At 29.7% G+C, this 24,128-nt stretch overlaps 1 protein-coding gene across 1 annotated transcript; it reads left to right on the top strand.

Moving 5' to 3' along the window:
* Window positions 1-7,887: 7,887 nt before the first annotated feature.
* On the top strand, window positions 7,888-9,247 carry LOC103572838 (uncharacterized). Its single transcript, XM_008551623.3, has 2 exons — window positions 7,888-9,102; window positions 9,239-9,247. Exons 1-2 carry the CDS (start codon window positions 7,888-7,890, stop codon window positions 9,245-9,247), a joined length of 1,224 nt encoding a protein of 407 aa, XP_008549845.3.
* The last annotated feature ends 14,881 nt before the right edge of the window (window positions 9,248-24,128 follow it).

The raw sequence follows: 24,128 nt of genomic DNA, 5'->3' as shown, positions 1-24,128 counted from the left end.
ATGAGGATAAGAAAATTACACAAAAATATTATTCCGACTCACAGCAATTTTAATTAGCTATACGTAAAGAAGTATTTCCCTATGAATACATTGATTCAATTGATAAGCTTGACGATACTAAATTACCCGACAAAAAATTATTTTATTCCAAACTTAATGATTGTGATATTTCAGATGAAGATTACAATCATGTCAAACAAGTTTGGAATAAATTTATTATAAATGCCCTCGGCAAATATTCCGATTTATATTTAAAAACTGACGTCTTATTACTGGCTGATATATTTGAGAATTTCCGTAGCAGCTGTTACAAAACATATGAGTTAGATCCATTGCATTATTACACTGCACCGGGACTTGCTTTTGATGCTATGCTTAAGCTCACAGATGTAAAACTAGACTTATTAGATGATCCCGAGATGATATTATTCTTTGAAAAAGGCATAAGAGGCGGTGTTTCTCAATGTACAAATCGATATGCAAAAGCTAATAATCGATTTATGGGTGAAGATTTTGATCAAAGCAAAGATGAATCTTATCTCATGTATTATGATGTAAATAATTTATACGGAGCAGCTATGAGTATGCCTTTGCCACAAGATTCTTTTGAGTGGATACATGAGGATATTGATGTACAAGATGTTGATAAATTTTTTAATGATAATAAGTCAATTAGATATATTTTAGAAGCAGATTTAAAATATCCTATAGAATAACATGATGAGCATAAAGATTTACCTTTGTGCCCTGAACATTTTATACCGCCAGGCAGTAAATATACAAAATTAGCTACAACACTTTATTCTAAGGAGGAATATGTTATTCTTTTTAAAAATTTAAAACAGTGTCTTAATTTAGGAATGAAGCTTGTAAAAGTTCATCGAGTCTTGAAATTGAAACAATCAGCTTGGTTAAAGCCATATATCGATAAAAATACTGATTGTCGCAAAATAGCAAAAAATGAATTTGAGAAGAACTTTTACAAGCTTATGAATAATGCAGTGTTCGGTAAAACTATGGAAAATGTTCGAAAATATAAAGATGTGAGAATGGTAAGCAAGTGGGAGGGTAGATATGGAGCACAATCTCTAATAGCAAAACCGAATTTCCATAGTTTTACAATTTTCGATAAAAACCTAGTCATAATAGAACTAAAGAGAGTAAATCTATACTTCAATAAACCAATTTACATTGGTTTTAGCATCTTAGACTGATCAAAAACTTTTATTTACGATTTTCACTATAACTATATTAAGAAAAATTTTAAGAGTCATGAATCAAAATTATTATACACTGATACTGATAGTTTAATTTATCAATTTAATGTACCAAATACATATGACACCATCAAACGTGATATCGGAAAATTCGATACCTCTGACTATCCACCAAATAATGTTTACAACATTTCATTAAAAAATAAAAAAGTGATTGGACTTATGAAAGATGAGTGTAATGGTCAAATTATTACCGATTTCGTTGGGTTACGAGCAAAACTTTATGCATTTAAAATCTATCAGAATAAAATGGCTAAAAAAAGAGCTAAGGGAGTCAAAGGGTCCACTGGACGAAAGATCACGTTTGATGATTTTAAGGCTTGTCTGGTGGATCATGTAAACATAACAAAACATCAATATTTGATTAGAAGTAGTAATCATGAAGTGAAAACAATTAAACAAAGTAAATTAGCATTAAGTTGGTGTGATAATAATAGGAAATTAAGTGACACCTCAAATGATACTTTACCTTGGGGTTATAAAGTATCAAATGAAAAAAAAAAACTAAATAATAATAATGTAGATAAATGTAATTAATTCTAAGTTTTGTAAAAATAAATTTGAATAAATAAATATGGTTAATAAAAAGTCAAAATTGTTTAGTATTATTTTTTTATTCATTAATTCTATAAAAATACATGATAATTTTATAAATCAGACTTATTAATCCAGCTATTATGTGAATTATCAAATCCTAACCATTTAACATACATTTTACTTCCATGCTTTTCAATTATTTTCTCAACTAGATATACATCTGGATACTTGACTTTACTGAGTTCTTCTGCATAAAATCCTCCTTCTATCGGTTGATCCTGCTAATCAATCAGTTTGTAAGTTGTTGGATTCGTTTTTTGTATTGTTTTAATTGTGAAAATTTCAGTTGTCCAGTTTGGTGTGTAGCCCTTTTCAAAAACATGTTTATACTTGCTTACTCGAACTTTATCTCCAACTTTGAATTTATTTTGTTTTCGCGCCTGTTCACTTTGAAGAGGTTTGTAAATTGTCTAAAGTATATATTTTTCATTACCAACAGTTACATTGGCAGGTTTCATTTTTATTGTTCGATGTTTCTTGTGGTTACAATTATTGATTAAGTCTTCAAGTATATCGATCCATTTGTAATTTCCACGTGCTGTAAACTCACGCCACATTTTATTTTTAAGTGTTCGATTGAAACGTTCACATACGGAGGCCTTCAAATTACTAAACGTTGAGTACATGTGAATCCCATAATGTTTCATGAGATCTTTGAACTCTTTTTTATAAAATTCTTTGCCTTGATCAACATGAAGATGTTTAGGTTTCCGCCTTTGCTGTAACACAGACTTCATAGCGTTTCTGACGTCACTGCCACTTTTACTTTTGATTGGAACTGCCCAAGCATACTTTGAAAAAATATCTATAATTGTAAGTAGATATTTATATTCACTATTAGCCGTAGAGTATGGTATCATCTCAACCAAGTCAGCTTGCCAAGTCTCATCAAGTCCATGAATGTTAACATGCCAACGAAGATAATTTTTTTGAGCCTGTTTGTGGAGCTCTTGGGCTAATACTTTCTTTTTATTGGCCATTTTTTACAAGTTTAGATACTCTACGCTCAATATCAGCTAATATTTGACCATCACGTACTACAGATCTCACAAGCGTTGTTACACGATTTGATAGCGTTTGACCATATAGACTCAGTTCACTAAGACTCTCTTCCAATGGGCTCACTTTGGTTCTCAATTCGATACTGAGGTCTGGATCTTTACTCGTCATTTTATTCTCTAGCTTAACTATTTCAAACGTTACTTTATCTTCAAGATCAGTTATACGATATTTATTGCAGTCACTAATTGCTTTTACATTGTCTAATTCTTGTTCGATTGTAATTTTCATAATATTATATGTGACCGCATCACTTTCATTCTTAGGTGCGGCAACATTACATAACCTTTTTCCGTCTAAGTCAAACTGTCCATCATCTGTCAACTTGAAACCTTTTCCCGGTGGTCCAACACTACTGCTACAGCCTTTGAATTGTGTCTGATTCAATTGAGAAGATACACGTCCAAATATATCGATGCTCATTCTGATGATCCTTCCTTCCCGAATGATATTTTATAAATGATGAATTATTGTTAATGTATGTCTTCCCTGACGGTTTTAAATCAGCCTGGAATCAGCCTGGAAACACCCTGGGAGTGGAAACACGGTGAAATCACGGTGGATCCAGGGTGGTTACAGGGTGGGTTTGTGCCATTTTATCACCGTGTATACACGGTGGTTACATGGTGTTTCCACGATGGTTACACGGTGTACCCACCCTGATTCCACGGTGTATTCACCGAGATTCCACAGTGTATCCACGGTGATTACGCGGTGTACGTGGAATCACGGTGGGTACACCGTGTAACCACCGTGGAATCACGGTGGGTACACCGTGTAACCACCGTGGAATTACGGTGAATACACCGTGTAATCACCGTGGAATCACGGTGATAAAATGACAAAAAACCCACCGTGTAACCGCCGTGGATCCACCGTGATTCCATCGTGTTTCCGGGGTGTTTCCAGGGTGAATCAAAACCGCGAGGGTTAATAAATTATTTTAGCTTCTCGTAGCTCTTCGATGATTGAAATTATTTCATTAGAATGACTAGTGTTGCCAGCTGCTTGAGATGCTATTAACAGGCGAAGGCGATCTATGAGTTCATTAGGATCATTCCAATAAACATACTCCACATATTTTCGTTTCTTTGAAACAGTCATAAAGTCAGGTAGCCCTTTACCTCTTTTAAGTGGTGATTGAACAAAGTCAGCAATATATTTAGTATATTTAGCAGTCCTCTCAACATAAAGACTTCTTTCAAATTCATAATTTTTCCTGTGAGTATTCGTTGAAACAATGAGTTTATGGTACACATCTAAATCACTTGTAGTAATTGAATTTTCATTTGGATCACTTTTAAATAACAATTCTATAAGCCCCGAAGATAGAACATGCTTTTGATTATTTACTGATATTATATTATCTGTAAATTGAACAGGTGAATTACCGAAAAATAATTGATTATTTTTTTTACGAATACCAAATCTTGTATCCAAGCCTTTAGGAATTTTTTTTTTTATTCAACATATCAATATATTCAGATATAGAGTTATGATATTTCAGTGGTGTGCTTGTAGAGGTTGGAGGATGAGATAAAATGGTTTCATCCAAGTTGCTGCTATTAGTACTGTTCACATTTAAGTCATCATAAGTATTCTGACCGCGATGTGTGTCACTATTATCATAAATAGTTTGATAGTCACTATGTTCACGTTTCTTCCGAGAAAAATTTTGCACTGATTCTTCTTCTTTTTTGATTTCATGTTTTAAAGCTTTAGAATTCTCAACTAATGTTCTGAACGGTGTCACAATAGGTTTAAACATTTCATTTGGAGTCTGTTCAGAAGCGTCTTTATCAACTTTTAATATTTTATGCTTTTGTCTTATCGCATCACTAATTTTAGTTATTTGGAGCAGCATATCTTTCTGCTGAGACATATTTTTACACGCCATGTTTGCACACTTGAATGTCCTTTAAGACTGTGTCAATTTGTATAGAGATGATTAATTTATACTTATAAAACAGTTAAAACCATTTCTATAACGTCCATTATTCAATTCACTATCCTTGTCAATAACAACAAATTCGTGTTTATTATCACTTTTCTTATCATTCCAGCATGCTGAACATGAATCTTTGAACTCACTGTACGGCATATCTGTATTCACATGATCATCATATATGTGCTTTAAATTCATTTCATCTTGACGGAAAAGTACAAGAACATTGGCATAGTCGCGTATCAGGTGTTTTGGTATACGCGTATAGGTTTGACAGAGATAAAAGCTATCAACATTTTTGTGTCACCCCCTACAAAAATATGCTCTAACATGATCTTGCTTCTCACAAGCGACGTCATCGAATATCATAAGAGAGTTCGGTTGTACATCATCTGGATTTACAACTCATTCATGATCATTAAATGGGAAGTATCCGACTCCTTCTATAGGCTGTAATGCTGATTCTAAGAAATTATATTTAGGCTGATTTAGTGATTTAGAGTATACATAAATGTTCTCAAATCTTAAGCCATTAGGATGAGTAATCAATGCAAGAAGCGCATTTGTTTTCCCACAATTTGATGGTCCACAAAGGACTGCTCGAACAGTATTCTGTAGCAGCGTGCCATGACGTTTTTGGATTTTTTTCTCATCACCTTGAATTATGTGATCAGAATTGATCACAGGTAATTTAGCTGTCTGTTTTTCAAACTTCATTTTGAATTATTTTTTTAAGAACACTAATTACTATGTTAATCCGCTGATGACTTAATTCTAACTCTAGAATATACTTATAAGTATCGAGTATTTATATGATCGAGATTAGTCATAGATCGACAATGGCTAAGGGCAGACCTATCAGTTAAGTCGCAACTAAGCGTGGTAAAGGTTTTGTCAACAGTGTTATGAATAAACTACCAATAGAATTACATGTACCGGGATATCAGTACTGTGGACCTGGTACAAAATTAGCAAAAAGACTAGCTCGAGGTGATCCGGGAGTAAATCCTCTAGACCGAGCATGTAAAGCGCATGACATTGACTCTAAAAATCCTGACAATATGGCAGCACGTAATGCGGCTGATAAAGATCTTGCTGAAAAAGCTTTACAACGTCTTCATGCAAAAGATGCCAGCCTTGGTGAAAAAGCCGTGGCTTGGGGAATTAATAAAACCATGAGAGTGAAGAGAAGTTTGAATATGGGCATGAAAAAGATGGATGCGGTTAAAAAGAAGTTGAAAATCAAGAGAGAGAAGTCTAGAAGAAATGGTAAAAAGAAAACGAAGACATTAAAGAAAACAAAAAAACTTGTTCCTATCAGGCAAATTATAAAATCAGCTAAAAAAACTATGAATGAAGGTGTAGTCATTTCACCGTTTAAGTCGGCATTACGGGGTGCTCGTGAACCTGTAAAGATGGTTGGTGGGAAAAAAAATACACGATTATCACGTATATTACCAATACCATCACTAAAAGTGGGTGGATTGTTACCATTTTTCATACCAATTCTTGCTGGCTTAAGCGCTACTGGTGCATTAGCTGAGGGTGCTGCTGGTATCGCTAAAGATGTAAATGCTGCTAAGACTGCTGAACGTGAATTGGAGGAGACTAAACGGCATAATTCAACAATGGAAGCTATAGCCCTGGGTAAAGGGTTATACTTGTCACTGTACAAGACTGGAATGGGATTATATTTGAACCCCCCACCAAAAAACATGTAACGCTACCTCATCGAGCTCTCACCAATTTCGATTTAATCGAGTATGCAAAAGATTTAAAAATTCCATATTTCCGAGGTGTTTTCATGAGAAATAATTTACCAAAGTCTGGTCCGTGGAAAAAAAAATCAGCAATCATAAATCTCGATGATAAAAATGGCCGTGGAACTCATTGGGTTGCATACAAGAAGAATGGCAATGATGCCATCTATTATGACAGCTTTGGTAACCTCCAACCACCAAATGATCTCATGAAATATCTCGATGTTTGTAGCGTTAATATAATCATCAGAAGTATCAAGATTATGATACCGTTATATGTGGATATTTGTGTTTGAAATTCCTCAATAATCAACTATAAATGTTGTGGTTTGATTGATATGTGTTAGTCATGGCTGATTCGTTGACGCTAACACTATCTGGAGCTACCTCCACTTTGGAAGCTCAATATTTTCCACCAATTGAATTATCACCAGAAAAAATTTATGTACTGGGACTTGTGGAATTGTTAACATTCAATTCTATACCTAATATTGATAAAGGTTGTAATAAGTTCTATTTATCCAGCGTAAATAGAAAGGCGGCAGATAAAGTTATAACAATACCAATCGGAAGTTATGAACTACGTGACATTGAAAAGTATTTAATGAAGGAATTACCTGAGGATGTAGAATTCAGTATCAAAGCAAATAACAATGAATTACAAAGTGAAATTAAATGTAATCGAATTGTAAATTTTGAACCGAAAGATTCAATCGCATCATTATTGGGATTTGGAAATCGTCGACTTGAACCGAACCTTATACACAAATCTGATTTACCAATAAAGATCCTCAAAATCAATGCACTGCGAGTTGAGTGCAATATTACTAATGGTGCATATATGAATAACCATAAAGTTCACACAGTTCATGAGTTTTTCCCAAGTGTTGCACCCGGATATTAGATCATTGAAGTCCCATCTCACATCATTTACTTACCAGTCGCAGTACAGTCAATACACAATCTTCAGCTGCGCATTGTTGATCAAGATGGGAATTTAGTGAATTTTCGTGGTGAAACGATTACAATAAGATTGCATATAAAATCAGTGAAATAATGGAAATTGTATTTGATAAAAAGTTTGGTAGCAGCTATAGAAGTGGATCATCATGTCTGAAGCCCATCAGTCATCGTGCTCCTATCAGAGTGCTAACACCTCAGAACGTGGAATTCCTCAAAAGTCTCGGATTAAAATTACGTGGAAGATTGGAAAAATAAGAAAAGTTAATCTGTGCTGCATTATATTACCATGGCGGAAATCTTAGACATTCAGAAACCAATCATATTTGATGAATCAATTTCTCACTATAAGATTCATTCACATCAACCTTATGCATCATCAACATTTAACAATAGTGATGAAATTAGAATCAGTATTCAACATCAAGACTTATGCATCCTACCAAGCAAAAGTTCTCTGCACATTTGTGGAAGATTTGTAAAAGAAGATGGTACCGGCGCAGGTGCAACTATGAACTTAGTCAATATGGCTATTTGCCATATGTTTGAAGAAATACGCTATGAATTAAATGCTGTTAAAATTGATAGATGTAAAAATGTGGGTCTTACAAGTATCATGAAAAATTATATATCTTTGAGTCCTGGGCAACTCAATTTAATGGAGAATGCTGGATGGTTGATCAGTAATGACAGTAAATCAATTAATGACAATGGATATTTCAACATTTCTGTACCACTAAGTTACACACTTGGATTTGCTGAAGATTATAATCGTATTATCATAAATGCTAAACATGAATTGATTCTTATAAGATCAAATTCTGATGTTAATACATATATACATACACCTGCTGCCGCTGGTGATAACGCTGGAATAGTGAAAGTTCTTCTCAATAAAATAGAATGGAATGTCCCATACGTCACAATGTCGGACAAGCAAAAAATTCAAGCACTCAACTTTATTGCTAATGATTCAGCTAAATCAATAAGCTTTGGCACATGGCAATTGTATGGATACCTACTACTCCCTCGAACAACGAAACATGTTTGGCCAATCAAGACTTCGACTCAATTGGAAAAGCCACGATATGTGATCCTAGGATTTCAAACTGCTAAAACAAATGTTGTAACCAAAAACGCCAGTCAACTCGATCATTGTAATATGAGAGATGTTAAGCTATTTCTTAATTCTCAAAGTTATCCATATGGAAATTTAAATCTAAACATTAGTCGTAATCGGTATGCTTTAATATATGATATGTATACTAATTTTCAAACGTCATACTATAATAAAGAATCGAAACCATTATTGACAAAAACTGAATATTTACAAGAAGCGCCACTCTATATTATCGACTGTTCGAAACAAAATGAATCTATTAAATATGGACCAGTTGATATTCGTCTTGAGTTTGAATCTGATGAACAGTTTCCGGATCAAACATCTGCATATTGTCTTATTTTACATGCTCGTATAATTGAATTTAATCCATTAAGTAGTACTGTAAGAAAATTAACTGAAAACATATATTGTATTGAGGAGGAGGAGGAGGAAGATTAAAGAAATAAAACTCACTTTAATTATAGTTATTGTGTTTTTATTGATATCATACCTTTTAATCTACATTATTTTTAATTAGTATAAGTAGTTTTAAAATCTACATACATGTAGAGTTTACATATTAATTGATTTTCAATAATTATCTTTCATGTTTTTGCATGTAGTACAATATTTTTTTAATGGATAAAGCCATATTCCTGGAATTTCATGGCTCGAAGCTGATAGTGGGTTATGTTTGATGCAAAATGAATAGTCCATTCATTTTTCATTATATTTTAAATGCCCTGGAAGTGTATCCCATAAAAATTTAATTTGTGATTTTGCAAAACGTCAAATGAACAAATCATCAAGACATGCTATGTCGGTGACATTCATTTTCCTCAAATCAGTTAGTTGTTAAAATAGTTGAACAGACTTTTCATAGGATTTTCCAACACCCCAATACTTCAAAAACCAGTGCTTGAGTTGTTGTGTTGTACGAAATGCACATGCGAAATGACCTCTTTTTGTGTGTTTGGTACGATGCAAACATCGCGGTTTGTTGAGTTCTTCTAAGCAATCGAATGAAAAATGTCGCATCAATTGTAGATCAATGATTGGAACCGCAAAATCGCATATCCTTTTAAGTCTCCCTCGCCTGTGCTCCTTGGACATAAAAGTAGAGCACTTTTTTTATTAATTCGGTCATTATAAGATTAAATGAGTCATATGGTGTATCGCCTGTATCCCACATAATTCCGTGTCGATCACCGTTTTCGTCTTCACTTTCACGAATAACCGTAGAATTTATATATTCCATGGGTGGTTGAAATAGCCAATACTGGCTATGATATAATCCATTGGTATATTTGGTATTGTTTATATCAATAAGACACAGCTCCTTTACAACAAATGTGCAATCCGGCATTTCAAACCCAACAAAGTCGATTATCAGCTCCATTGTTTATTTATTTATTGATCATGCGATTTTCCAACTTTTCCAATTTTCTTATGAGATTTACTCATTCTATTAAGCAATCAATTTTATGAATTGCATCTCGAAATGTAGTTTGAGCTCGAATCCAATCCAAAATATATGGATGTCGAACAAATAACTCAAAAATCAGATCACTGAACTTAGCCATAAGCACAGATAGAAAACGATTCAGTTAAACACATTTAACCACTAACTTTACGCACACACTAAGACGTATAATGTACAAACCTGTTGGATGAATAGAGGTTTTATAATACAATCCCCACTACGATTTTGGTGGAAAAATGGAAGAAAAATAGATAAATATCAGATAAAAGTGTAAATTTTCAGAAAACAAATGATTCATTTGTTATAAACAGAAAAGTGAAACTTGTTGAAGATAAGATAAGGTAAAACATACGTTAATAAGTGAAAAACACGTTATTTGTTATAAAAATACCCCCGCCCCTCATCCTACCACATATTTTAAAGTTTAATCTTAAAACATTTAAACAATTTGATAATAGCATACGTCATTTTCCCACCTGAATTTAAAAAATACCCCCACTCCAACGCCCTATACATCCTTATTCATTAACCATATCAATCCCATACCCCCACCCCATAATCTAAGCCTCAAACCTGCAATATCAATTTCATACCGCCTTCTCAATCCCACATCCCCCTTCCCTTAGGCCCACTCCCCACCAAATCGACTAAAAAAATGCTACTAGCGCTCTTTCTCGGGTGCCGGTATAGAAGATCAACAGAAAGCGCTACTAGCACCCCCTACCTCGACTGTCGGTATGGAAGATTACCCCAACATCCACTTATCCATGATGGTATTGCAAATCCCTGTTGTGGGAGAGGAAACATCCCTGTTTATCTACTAAGAGTTTTTAGGAAACTAAAAATTGATCCTGGCTGAAATACAGAAATCAATACTTGGAAAAGATTTTGTAATTTATCAGAGACTAATTCTAAAAACTATTAATTTTTAATTTTGACTATTGACATTTGACATTCGCCAGCAGTTTTTAGGCTACTAAAAACGAATGCTGGTTCAATTTCCAAATTAAATACTTGGAATTTATTCGAAAAATTAGAAGAGACTAAATTTAAAAATTGTTTATTTTTATTATTTAAATATTTTAATTGGAAATTCGCCAGCAGTTTTTAGGAGACTAAAAACGAGTGCTGGTTCAATTTCCAAATCAAATACTCGATTTAATTGATATGAATATCATGTCATAAATTCAGAAATAATTTTTTCCTAATTTTCATATATTAACATTTAAAATTTGCCAGCAGTTTTTAGGAAACTAAAAATCATTGCTGGCTTAGAATCCAATTTATATACTTGGCATTTATTTTGAAAAATATCAGTTGATTAATTCGAAATCAATTTTTTTGTTCTTTCAATTTATCTAAATCAGAAATTTGCCAACAGTTTGTAAGAATCTAAAAATCGATGCTCACACAAACGCCAAGTTTATTTTAAAAAAAATCAGAGACTAAATCGGAATTTTTTTTTTTTTTTAATTATGAAAGTTGAAAATTGTCAACAGCCTTTGCGAAATCAAGAATCGACGCTGTTTCAAAATCAAAATTAAACAATTGTAATCAATTTAACAACATATCGTATCCTGAATCAGAAATTTATTTTGTTTTTTCTAAAATATTTTAATCTAATATTAGCCAGCAGTTCATAGGAAAACCAAAATTGATGCTGGCTTGTAATCCAAATAAAATTCTTGGCATTAATTCGAAGTAAAATAAAAGACTGAATTAAAAAAATTTTTTTTTCTTAGCAAAATATTATGATTTATATTTAATGATTTAACCAATAAATTTTCAAATCCAGTCTGACATCTTTCAAAATTGATTTTAAGTAGTTTATTTAAATTTTGAACCAGCATTTACTTTCAGTTTCCTAAAAATTGCCGGCTAATTTTGAATCGTAATATTTTGAAATTAATTACGAAAATATCAAATGTTGAATTTGAAAGTAGTTTTTTTATTTTTAAAATCTTTCTATTCACCATCAGCCAGCAGTTTTCACAGAACTTAAAACAGATGCTGGCTTGAACCTAAAATTAAATACTTGGGTCGCATTTTGATAATTAATTGGCGGGATTTGAAAATTTATTTTTTAATAAATATTCGAATTCAAAATTTACCAGCGGTTCGTAGGGAACTAAGAATTGATGCTGGTATAAAATCAAAATTTAAAACTTGTAATTAATTTTAGAAAATATCAGACAGAATCTGAAAATTGTTTCGTTTATTTTTTAAAGATTTTAATTTAATATACGTGGTTTTTCGACAAGTCAAAATTGATGCTGGTTAAAAACCAAACTTAAATACTTGTAATTAATTTTAAATAATATTAGTGACTGAATTTAAACATCATTTTTTTTTAAATATTCAGATTCAAAATTAGCCAATAAATTTTCAAATTCAATCTCTAATGTTATTTACAATTAATTATAAGTATTTTATTTAAATATCGAGCCAGCATCTATTTTTAGTTTCATAAAAACTGCTGGCTAATCATAAATTTTCAGTATTAAAAAAAAACAAGAAATAATTTTCAAATTTAGTACCTGACATTTTTCGAAATTAAATCAAGTATTTTATTTAAATTCTAAGCCATCATCGACTTTTAGTTTCTGGAAAACTGCCCGCGAATTTCACACTGAAAATTTTAAGAATAAAAATAATTCGTATTCAAATACAGTTTGATATTTTTTTAAATTAACTACAATTTTTGAATTTTGATTTGTAACCACCATCGACTATTTGTTTCCTGAAAACTACTGGCTAATTGAAAATCTTATTATTTTGTAATAAATTTTGAAAAATATAAGAGATTAAATCAGAGAATAATTTTATTAATTTTTAAAACATTCAATTTTTTAATTAGCCAACAGTTTTTAGGAAACTAAGAATCGATGCTGGCCCAAAATTGAAATTAAATACTTATGGAATTAATTTTACATAATATAGGTGACTGAATTTGAAACTGATTATTATTCTTTTGGGAATATTAAAATATAAAATCAGCCAGCAGTTTTTAGGAAACTAAGAATCAAAGCTGGTTTGACTCTAAATGAATACTTGTAATTAATTTCCTAAAATATCAGACTACATCTGAATTAATATAAAATTTGCGAACAGTTTTTAGGAAACTAAAAGTCGATGATGTCTCAGAATTCAAATTAAATACTTGATTTAATTTAGAAAAATATCAGGTACTAAATTCGAAAATTATTTTTTAAAATTTTTAAATATTAACATTCGAAATTGGCCAGCAGTTTTTAGGAGTTTAAAAACCAATGCTGGTTCAAAATCCAAATTAAAAATTTGATTTAATTTCAAAGATTATCGAGTAATAAATTTAAAAATTATCATTTTTTATTAGTAAATATTTGCATTGGAAATTGGCCAGCAGTTTCTAGGAAACTAGAAATAGATGCTGGCTCAAAATCCATAAGAAATACTCGTCATCAATTTTTGAAAATTTCAGTGACTGAATTTGAAAATTTATTTTTTTCAAATATTTAAACTTAAAATTCACCGGCAGTTTTTAGGAAACTAAATATCGATGCTGGCTCAAAATCCAAATGAAATACTTGAAATATATCTTGAAACATATCAGATGTTGAATTTAGAAATTATTTATTTTTATTTTTGAAGTTTTCAAATTCAAAAAAGTTCTGTAACAACCTCTGCGGAAATCTAGCTTATAATTTCAGAACTCCATAAAAAGGAAGTGCAATCTGGAATGATAGTTACATCCCTAGGTTTTTTTTTTTTTTTCAAATCTATTCCCATATTTTATTACTTTTTTCCTTTACTAATTTTGTAACGATAATTTGTAGTAAAAGTAATCTCATTTATCCTCTTGATTCGCAAAGTTACTTCTGTGATATGGTCAGAGATGTCAATAGTACATTGTGTTTCGTTCCGTCGATAAATAGATATTTTTAACTTTATGGGTAACTCATTTTGATAGTTAGCTAAGAGGATCTGTTCTCACCAGCAGAGTCTCTGAAAACCGCTCTTAAATATTAGGCATACCTTTTGCTTTCAAAAAGCTAACTATTTGGAATGCAAAATTAAATCTTATCATTTCAATTGTTATTGTTTTATCAGCTTAAATTTAACATTTGGCCACGTGGAAACATATACTTCTGTAAGTCTACAACTATTATAGGAGTGTAAATTGACAAAAAGTGTTGCAAGAAAATTATGTGAAACAGATTGAAGAACAAAAACTACATTCAAATGATAGGAACTTAAAAAAAAAACTTGAAGAGCAAAAATTTCAAACTGATAACAAGTTAGCGTCAAATATTCGTGGCATCAAAGTTTTGTTCAAACGATATTATGTACTTAAGAAAATTCCTGGTAGCTAGAGAAATAAAAAAAAGTATGCACTTAGTGGGTGAGCACTAGTTGGAATTTGACTTTACCAAGCAGTGGCATTGATGGATGATTTAGAGAAATACATACTAACAGTAAGTTACTTCATACTGGGCCTGTTAAAGTTCTCAATAAAGCCTGAGGATTCAAGTTTGCAATATTAGACGTGCGAACCGCCATTTTGATGCTACCCGTTCTGATGGCGTGGAACCTCAGACATTAAAAATATTTAATTTTCTGTACAATGATTAAATTGATGAGTGAAAAATTATAAATGTGAAAATGTATACTCTGATACGAGAATCTGAATTTAAGTTCCGCATATGCACCAAAAAGGAATGGAAAACCAATAATAAAAAGGAAATTGAAAATTCTATGCAACATGAGACTCACGAAATTCTGGAATGTTCTAACGGTATTCTGTTTCTCTTGTGACTTATAACCAGATTACTAAATATTTCTAACATCCAATAACTTCATTTTAAAATTAATGTTAATAACACTTTACGTTATAGGTTATTTATATCAAAGAAAAAATACATAAATAATATATACTTTAACAAAATTACTTCGAATGTTAACAATTCATTTTATTTTATTGTAAATGATTCACAATTATTGAATGAAATTAAAGAAAACCTTGCAGATGGTATACCTAAGGTTACTTTGAAAAGGATGTCATCAGATTGTATGCTACCCTAGCTTAGTTCCAAAAAAATCCGAGTAATAGAAGACAGAATGTTAAACTTTAAACTAAATTTATCACATGTTAATAAAAATTTCATATCAAGCACACCAAACACATCCACTGTTGATGATTCAATTTTAAAATCGGTGAATAATTCAGATATATCGAAAGGACAAACGTTATCAGTTTCTCCTGTACAATCTTTGACAAAAACAGCTATAAATACCGACCAATAAATGATGACCAAAGTCAACAAATTTTAGAAACGTTAAATGTGGATAAAATTAGAACAAATGATTGTTTGAAAAAAAAGCTAATGTAAATCTACTAGATAAAATGTCTTCACCAAACGATCCTTGTATGAATAATATGAAAGATATTACTAACAACCTTACAGAAGGATTGATAATTGATAATTTTCTAGGTAAAATAATAGTAAATATTTTCTCCATTTTCATCTCTGTTAAGATTGCTGGTTTCTTTTTTAAATGTCAACTAAAAATATAAAATATTGATGCTTGGAATCGCTAATCTTAAATTCTATTTGATGTATGATCAAATGAATCCTACTAAGACTTCGTTTCAAGAAAAAATTTATCCAAGTTACGAAATGATAATTTTTAGACACATAAGATCGATAGCTAATGAGTTCTTAAAATAAAATTGATAAAAAATCATTACTAAAATTAATCATATCACAAACATCTGAATTAACTGAAATATTCTTATATGATTGAAACAATGCATTATAGTATGAAGCGTGATTAAATTTTGAGGATCATTCAATTATTATTTGTTTTGAAAATTATTTATCAAACGAATGAAAATTACTTTTTTGTCGATTATCAGAAATGAAATTCAAGTGACCCCTAATTTCACAAGTATAGTATTAAAATTAAATCTTTTTGAATTGTTATGAATCGATTCTTTTCATCAGGAACTATAGTATTTGTATATAGTATTCGTAAAATATAGTAAACAAAAAATTTATACACGCATTCAGACATCTGGAAATATCGGAAAATTATTAAATGTATTAAAGTAAAATATAAATGTCAGTACAAGAGTTAATTTTGCGAAAATTAATAATCATTTTTTTCTGTTTGGTTTTTTTTTAACTTTCAATTTTTCTCTGTAAAGTACCAACGACAAATTTATATGCTAACAAACTTTTCTTAAATTAAATTATTATTGCAGATTATTCTCTTAATCATATTTTTAATTGCATTCAATCATTTATTTTTCATAGATGTAATAGAAGAGTCACAGTTAGATCAAGAAATTTACCATAGGTACGGTTTTTTAAGTGTAATTAATTATTGACCAATCATAGAAAATAATCATAATGTTTGTAATATTTAACGATAGAATGATCCTAAACTCCAAGATTTTTGATTTATCTGATGAACAAGTTCATTATTTATAATCTGCTGAAGAAGACTTTGAAACACATAGTGTAAAAACTAATTCTGATGCATCAGAAGTAAATTTGAACGGATTAGACGAACCCCAACATAAATCATTAAATGTGTCAGAGCAAAAGTTGGAAAGAAATCAATCACAAGTTAATTCAAATCATTTTCAAAACGTTGTAAGTAAATTGAAAGCCACCACACAACTAATGCAAGAAGCCGAATCAGAAGATGATGGTAAATTGAATAATATTAGTAATTTAATTATTTCTTGTAAATAAAAAAAATTACGTATGACATTACTGAATAAACGCAGTAAATATTGTGTTTTTTATAGTGTTATTATTTGTAGGCTCGGACCCAGACTATGTATTTGAAAAAAATAATCCATCCGATAGTGAAAATTCGAATGTTTTATCTGAAAACGCTGGAAATTCACAAGCAACACCTGAAAATAATAAAAATAAAGAAATACTAAACGAAACAGTGACTATCGAAAAAAACTTATATCAAAAAGTTTCGACGTTTTCTTACCTATTCCTAAAGCGGGTCAATCATCAGAAAGTACACCACCAGAAATTTATGTAGCAAACTCAGTTTCCGGCGCAAAACGTCATGCCTGTCTTTATTGTGGAAAATTAGATTTAAAAATTGCTCGACATTTAGAATTACATCATAAAGATCAGAAAGAAGTAAAAGCATTTTTTTCTTATAAACCAAAAGATCCAATCAGAAAATCATTAATTGCAAAAATTAGATCGAGAGAAGATCATGAGCATAATCAGAACTTAAAAAGTCACGAGGAAGAGGACAGCTCCACATCCCCTGAAAATAACAAAAACAAACAAAAAGAATATATAGTTGTGAGACGTCCAAAAAAAAAGAGTCGTGAAGGATCCCTCAGATTTTGCTATTCGTGGGAATTGCCAAGCTTCGATTAGCGTGAAAACACTTGCAGCGCATTGTAAATATTGTACTGGTCAGAATGGAAAAAATCATCGAGTTTTTAGGAAATTGTCGAAGTTATATGAGAATAACTTACACCCTAATATAAGCCCGCAGCTTCGAGCTCTACTTGTTAGTATGCATGATGATGAGATTTCTCAAACAATAAAATATGATTCATTATTGGTAAAATTTGGAAATATTTTATGTGAGAAGTATAAAGATGCACAGAATGATGAACTGATAAGAAATAGACTGCGCATGCTGGGAAGATAATTAGTTACAATTAAAAAAATTGAAAATGATGACTTACAAAAAAATAATGCAGCTAAAGATACAAAGCCCCAAGTTTCCGACATGGAAACTTTATTTAATCCGATTAATGTTGAAACTTGCATCAGAGCAATAAATGCTCTTGCAGGAATCAGCTGTAAAAATTCTGAAGTAAGAGCACCTTCTGTTGCATCGACATGTGGAACCCTTTTAAAACAACTTGGAGAATTTTTAGTATGTGAAAACATAATGGATACTACAAAAGATAAAAATGAAAATGTAAAGTCTTTTTTAGATGTTATTGCTAAAAAATTTTCTTACATTGTTAATAGAAATGTTTTAGAAGCCTAGTTAAAACAGAAAAGGAAAAAAAAAATAAGTTTACCATCTACTGACGATATTAATAAGCTTATGGATTATTTAATAAAATTACAATCTCAATCCTATGACGCTTTAAAAAATGAATTTTCTATTGAAGATTACAAGATGTTAGCAGCAACCACACTTATTCGTGTAGAACTATTCAATAGACGGAGACCCGGTGAAACTGAAAGAGTACTGTTAGAAGATTTCAAAAACTACGATGGTCTGAGTGAAGACACTCACAAAGATATATTAAAAAATTTATCAGCTCAAGCTCGAGAATTTAGTAAAAAATATGTGAGATTTTCTATAAGAGGTTAGAAAGGGAGAGAAGTTTCTGTGCTTTTAGACGAAAAAATATTTGAATCAATAAATTTGTTAGTTGAAAATCGAAGTAAAGCTGGCATACACTCAGAAAATCCATTTCTTTTTGGCTCGCCCGGATTCGTATCAGACAAATATAAATACATGCAAGCTTGTACACTATTACGACAATTTTCTTCTCAATGTGGTGCTGATGTTCCAAGTGATTTACGCTCGACGAAGCTGCGAAAGCATATAGCTACTTATTTTGTAAATCATAATATTGCAAATCTAGACCGCACTAAATTAGCAAACCATTTGGGACATAATATGGGCATCTATCAAAATTGTTATCATTTAATGAACGTTGCTGAAGAAATATGTGAATTGCCACAAGTTTTAGAAAAGGCATGTGGTGCAAATAATAATTTACCTGATATTGAATCTACTGATAAATCAGATTCAAATTCTGAAGTTGAGGAGTCATCAAAAAAAGACTGTATGCGTGAATCTCAAATATCAGAAGAAGTTCAAAGTGATGCAGGTATTACTCTCCAGTTGAGATTTATTAGACTTCACCGATTTGCCATAAATATTTTGCTTATAAAATTATTTAATTAATTTTATTTAATTTATTTAATTCCATTTAATTAATTTAGCTTCTCAATTTCTTTTATTTAGATTTAGATTGTTCCATAAGCATTCCAATGCGAAGAAAAATCCGGACGATACCTGAAATAACTGCGTTACGTAAACATTTTAATGATAAACTACAAAACCGTACCTATCCAAGTGAAAAAGAGATGGAAAAAGTACGTGCGATTGAACCAAGTTTGAAAAACCGTGAAATACCAGCAAGTAGAACTTGGTTTTGTAACTACTACAAAAAACTTAAAAAAATGGAATCATAATTTCATAAATATCACAGACTATTGACACTTGTTGAATAGTTAAAATTAAAATTTAATTATAATTAGCTTTTTTGTCTTAATGAATAAGATTGGATCTCTTAAGTTATGACTGAAAATTCATAAAACAGAAAGTTTTCTGTAATTCTAGAAGCTATAATACATATACTAAAAATAATTACTATTTTACTATTAAAAATAATTACTATTTTAATAATTGAAAGTTCAGTAAGGATTATTATTTATTAACTTGGTTAGTAACGCACATTGAATTGAAAAGATAAGTTGCATTTGCATTTCAAGCTTATGAGATTATTAAACTTATAAATCTTCGATCCGTCATTAATTAGTGAATACTTGTACTCATACTAAATAGTACAATTATTAATGTGAGGGATTATTTTTGATTCAGAGAACTCATAAATTCATGATTATTAATTTAATGTATTATTTCCCTAAACTTAATTTTGAAAAACAATCTTAATTGTAAACACATACATATTTCTATTTTTCAGTTTTTTTTCTTGTAAAGAAGTCATTTTCCATTAGCTTTACAACATTTTAGAATTAAAGTCAATGAAAATCATTATTACCATTTGATTCAACTTCTGAATCAAGACATATTCTTTCTGTAAGAGTACTTTTTTGCTCTGTACTACTTTTATTACTTCAGTGTACATGTACAAATGACTATCCTAATTTCTATATATAGAAATTAAGATAGTTATTTGATCCATTATAATATTTAATAGTCGTAAGTTAAAAAACCTAGGACCCGATCAGGGAACTAGTACTCGATAACTCCATTAATGTACATCGATATTCAGTAAAATTTAGTAATTATAAGTCTATAAATATATGAGTGATCAAGTACTAGCTCCCTGATCGGGTACTAGGTCTCTTAAGTTACTTTAGTCAATAAAAATCTTACTAAAAATTATTTTCATCTTATTGAGGTTTTAGTTAAAAAAAAAAAAGTATTATATATAAATTTATGACTAATGGAATGAGCATAAAATCTTACAGACTTCCAAGTATTACAATTATCTATTTCTAGTCTCTAACTTACAAAATTAGTCTTACTATTTACGGGGAAAAGTTTTCAAATATTTCAGGCGCTGATCATAAACTTTGAGTATTTTTGTGTTTTTATAAAATTCTATGAAGAGAAAGTACTTACAGATGTTACTAATAATTTACTTAGTAGTATTTTGAAACTCGAAGAAGATAATTTTATTAGTGAAAAATTTTTCACAAATTGAGATTTTTGTTTTTGTTTTTTTTTTTTTTTTTTGTTTATAACAATTGCTATACTTTAAGATGAAAGTATAACAAAAATTACTCAAGTTAAAAAAAAATGAAGCTTCAGAGTTAGGAAATATTATTTCGAATCATTTCCATTTTTTTTTGTTTCTCAAAAAAATAAATAATAATTCTTAGAATAGAATAATATAATTTAGCTAACATTGATACTGCCAAGATAAATAAGTGCTATTAATTTATAAAAATTTTTATTTCAATTGTTTGTTATATTTTTTTCTATCAAATTTAGAGTAATGAAAACAGCTTAGATGAAAAAGGAGTCCAAAAAATACGTAGATTTATTAGATAAGTTTTTGTCGCACTAATTTCTACGAGATGGTATAAAAGTTATTTATTTTCAATGTATGAGATACTATCAAAATAGTAGTATGAAAGTATAAAACTATTTCTCTAAATTATTATTATCATTAATTGCACTAAATTTGAACCTAAGAATTATATAAATCAAAATAACGATTTGATTCTTGTCGTCAATGTTACGTTAAAAAATGTCGATTGACAAAATAGATGCTTCCGATAAAATATATTTAATCGTTATAAGATTGTTATGAGACTCTAAAATTTACGTTTCAATCAATATTCATATGACATAACTTAATTATATTAGTTACTTTTATCACACAAAAACACAGTGATATAACGTTACTCAGAATTGATTTATTTTCTTTTTTGTGCAATCATAATATTATAATAACGTTAAAAACATTCAATTTTAATTAATGTATTTGTGTTTTGTTATTTGTGTTAAATCATTTAATATTTTTCAAGTTAACGATGATAGCTGGGCTATAATTTATTGAAGTGTGTTACGAATAACTTCTGTACGTGATGTTAGAATTTATTAACATCAAAATTGTAACAGAGTTATATTACAAAGAAAAAGATTTTAATTTTAACTATATAATAAATGATATTTTATGATCTACATAACTATAGTCACATCACAATTAAAATTTTTTCGTTATCTCAATTTACCAAAGCAATAATACAAACTTAAGGATATTGTCATGAAACTAAATTTCGTTTCTATTTTGTTTAATGTATCAATGAGCTTATAAGATATCTTTTATAATGATGTGAATTGCGAGCTTTAAAAAATTACAATAATAGTTTGTTTCTTAAGAAAAGATAAATGTTCTAATATAATATCGTGTTTTTATTTATAATATTTATACATTATAATCGTTTTAATATTATTATTTATTGATAGTATTCATATTTGATAATCTTTTCCCAACTATTAAATATAAGTAAAATGATAACAATTTCGACTATTAACGCAATATAATTTATGTTTTGACAAGAATTTTATGAAAGATTACACTGAGAAAAATAGGTTTTAGTTGTAAGCAAATATAACTTGATTCAAGTAAATATGTTAATCATATAGTAGCAATAACATATTTTCTTGAGTAAAGTAAATTATCATTATTGGTAAAATAAATTCACTTTAATTAAGTACATGTGCATCTGAAACAACTAATATACACACGCTTATATGCATTGGATATTATCGTGAAAATAATCTAGCTTTCTAAGACCAAAAAACGTTGAACTCGGAAGAAAATTCGATTGTTAAAAATTGGTGTAAAAACAAAGAACTGTCCGAATTTTCTAGAAACCTTTAATTTTTATAATGGAAAGGTGAAAATTACGGAAATACACCAAACAAAATAAATTCATAATTTTACAGAGGTAGTTTGTAATCAACAAGAATTAGCAGTAATGTGGAATAAAAATTTTCAAGTTTTGATGGAATTTTATAATTTTTTTACTATTCGCAGGGAATTTAAAATGACCCAGAAATTTTATTTAAATCATGAAACTCAATGCAATGTCGTCATCTTATTATTAAAATTGTTAAGAATAAATAATATCTAATTTTTTAAATATTTATATGAGTCAAAAACTATAAACGTAATCAACTTACGCTCTGGCATTTTCTCTCATGAAATAATACGCTTTTAATCGATATTCTCAAAGGTAATTTTATTCCTTACGTATGATAGATGTAACATTTTAGCTATCAGTCGTTAGAGTCAAATATATATTGAATAATTAGTTGAGTATTAATTCGATAAATAACCAAAAACTTGTGATTAAATGCAAAATTTACGAATTCTCACAGTTTTTGGATCACAATAGCTATATAGCAAACTATAAATCATAGAATATGTCCGAAAAAAAACTAATTCAAAGCGATTTTATGATCATTACTATAGAACATTTTATTATGTGATTTTTTTGAGTTGAATAATCAACAAGTGAAATAACATTTTCATGCCATCAAGGTTCTCTACGAATGAAACTACGAACTTCATTTTTATGTCAGGTTTAATAAAATGCAACGATCTAACGCTAGGATTGAGATAAAAAAACGAAAATAATTAAGGAATTTCTTTAAACAATTACACGAGTTGCATTATAATCGGTCACTTTGTCTTTTAAGTTATCGTCGTATGTTCTATTCTTAAAATTTCTAGTGGGTATATCTTCGGATGAAAGTTTTATTTAATACTACACTGATGATTAGTACATTTTTTTTTATTGGTAATTCACTTATTTTCTACTAATTAAATTTAATTATGAATTTAAATTTTTCGGGTATATGCAAGCGCTTCAGTGCGCCGAGTGGAGAATCCGAACAGACCAAAAGATACAATATGATAGTAACAACAAACTACTGAGTGAATAGAAAAATTCATGTTTATAACTTTATTACATAATGTTGCAAAATATTTCCATGCAAATTTTCTAAAATAACTATTACCATAAAGTATTGTTTTTTGTAAAATTGAATGCAATGTAACGTATTGACACTGAGATTATAGAGAAATGTCGAAAAAGCAAATAAATTATCGAATTATGACATAAGTTTTCATATTTGAATACATCCGTCCTTGGAGTCATAGTTATATCGTATATTCTAAAAATCTTTAGTGAACAATTTTCTGAACAAAATTTTTTGCATACGAATATTTTTAAAAATAGTTCTGACATGAAATCGATATTCGTCAATTCTGATGACTATTATTTTTTACGCAAAAGCAATTGACAAAAACTGTAGTTTATTAAGTTATTTACGATCGAAAATGACATAACCATAATCTTTCACGTACTTCGATATTTCAAACTATGACACCACTATATCGATAGAGCAACACTCTCAATTTATTCTGCATTAAAAATCTTAAATTATGAAGTTAATTATTGTCAATTAATTATATGATAATAAAATATATATTTTCTTTTATAGCTTATGTTATACGAAAAAATATACTTTCAAGTTATATTAACATTATATTCAAACATGCATAAATTTTTGCCGTTTTATATAATTATATATTTTCGTATATAAAATAAAAGTATAG

Source organism: Microplitis demolitor, chromosome 6 (genome assembly GCF_026212275.2).
Source record: "Microplitis demolitor isolate Queensland-Clemson2020A chromosome 6, iyMicDemo2.1a, whole genome shotgun sequence".
NCBI lineage: Eukaryota > Metazoa > Arthropoda > Insecta > Hymenoptera > Braconidae > Microplitis > Microplitis demolitor.
Note: the sequence above shows the minus strand (reverse complement) of the source record. Positions and strands in the feature narration are given on the sequence as shown.

Coding starts and splice junctions, on each gene's coding strand:
- LOC103572838 (XM_008551623.3), top strand. CDS start 7,888: ATGGCGGAAATCTTAGACATTCAGAAACCAATCATATTTGATGAATCA.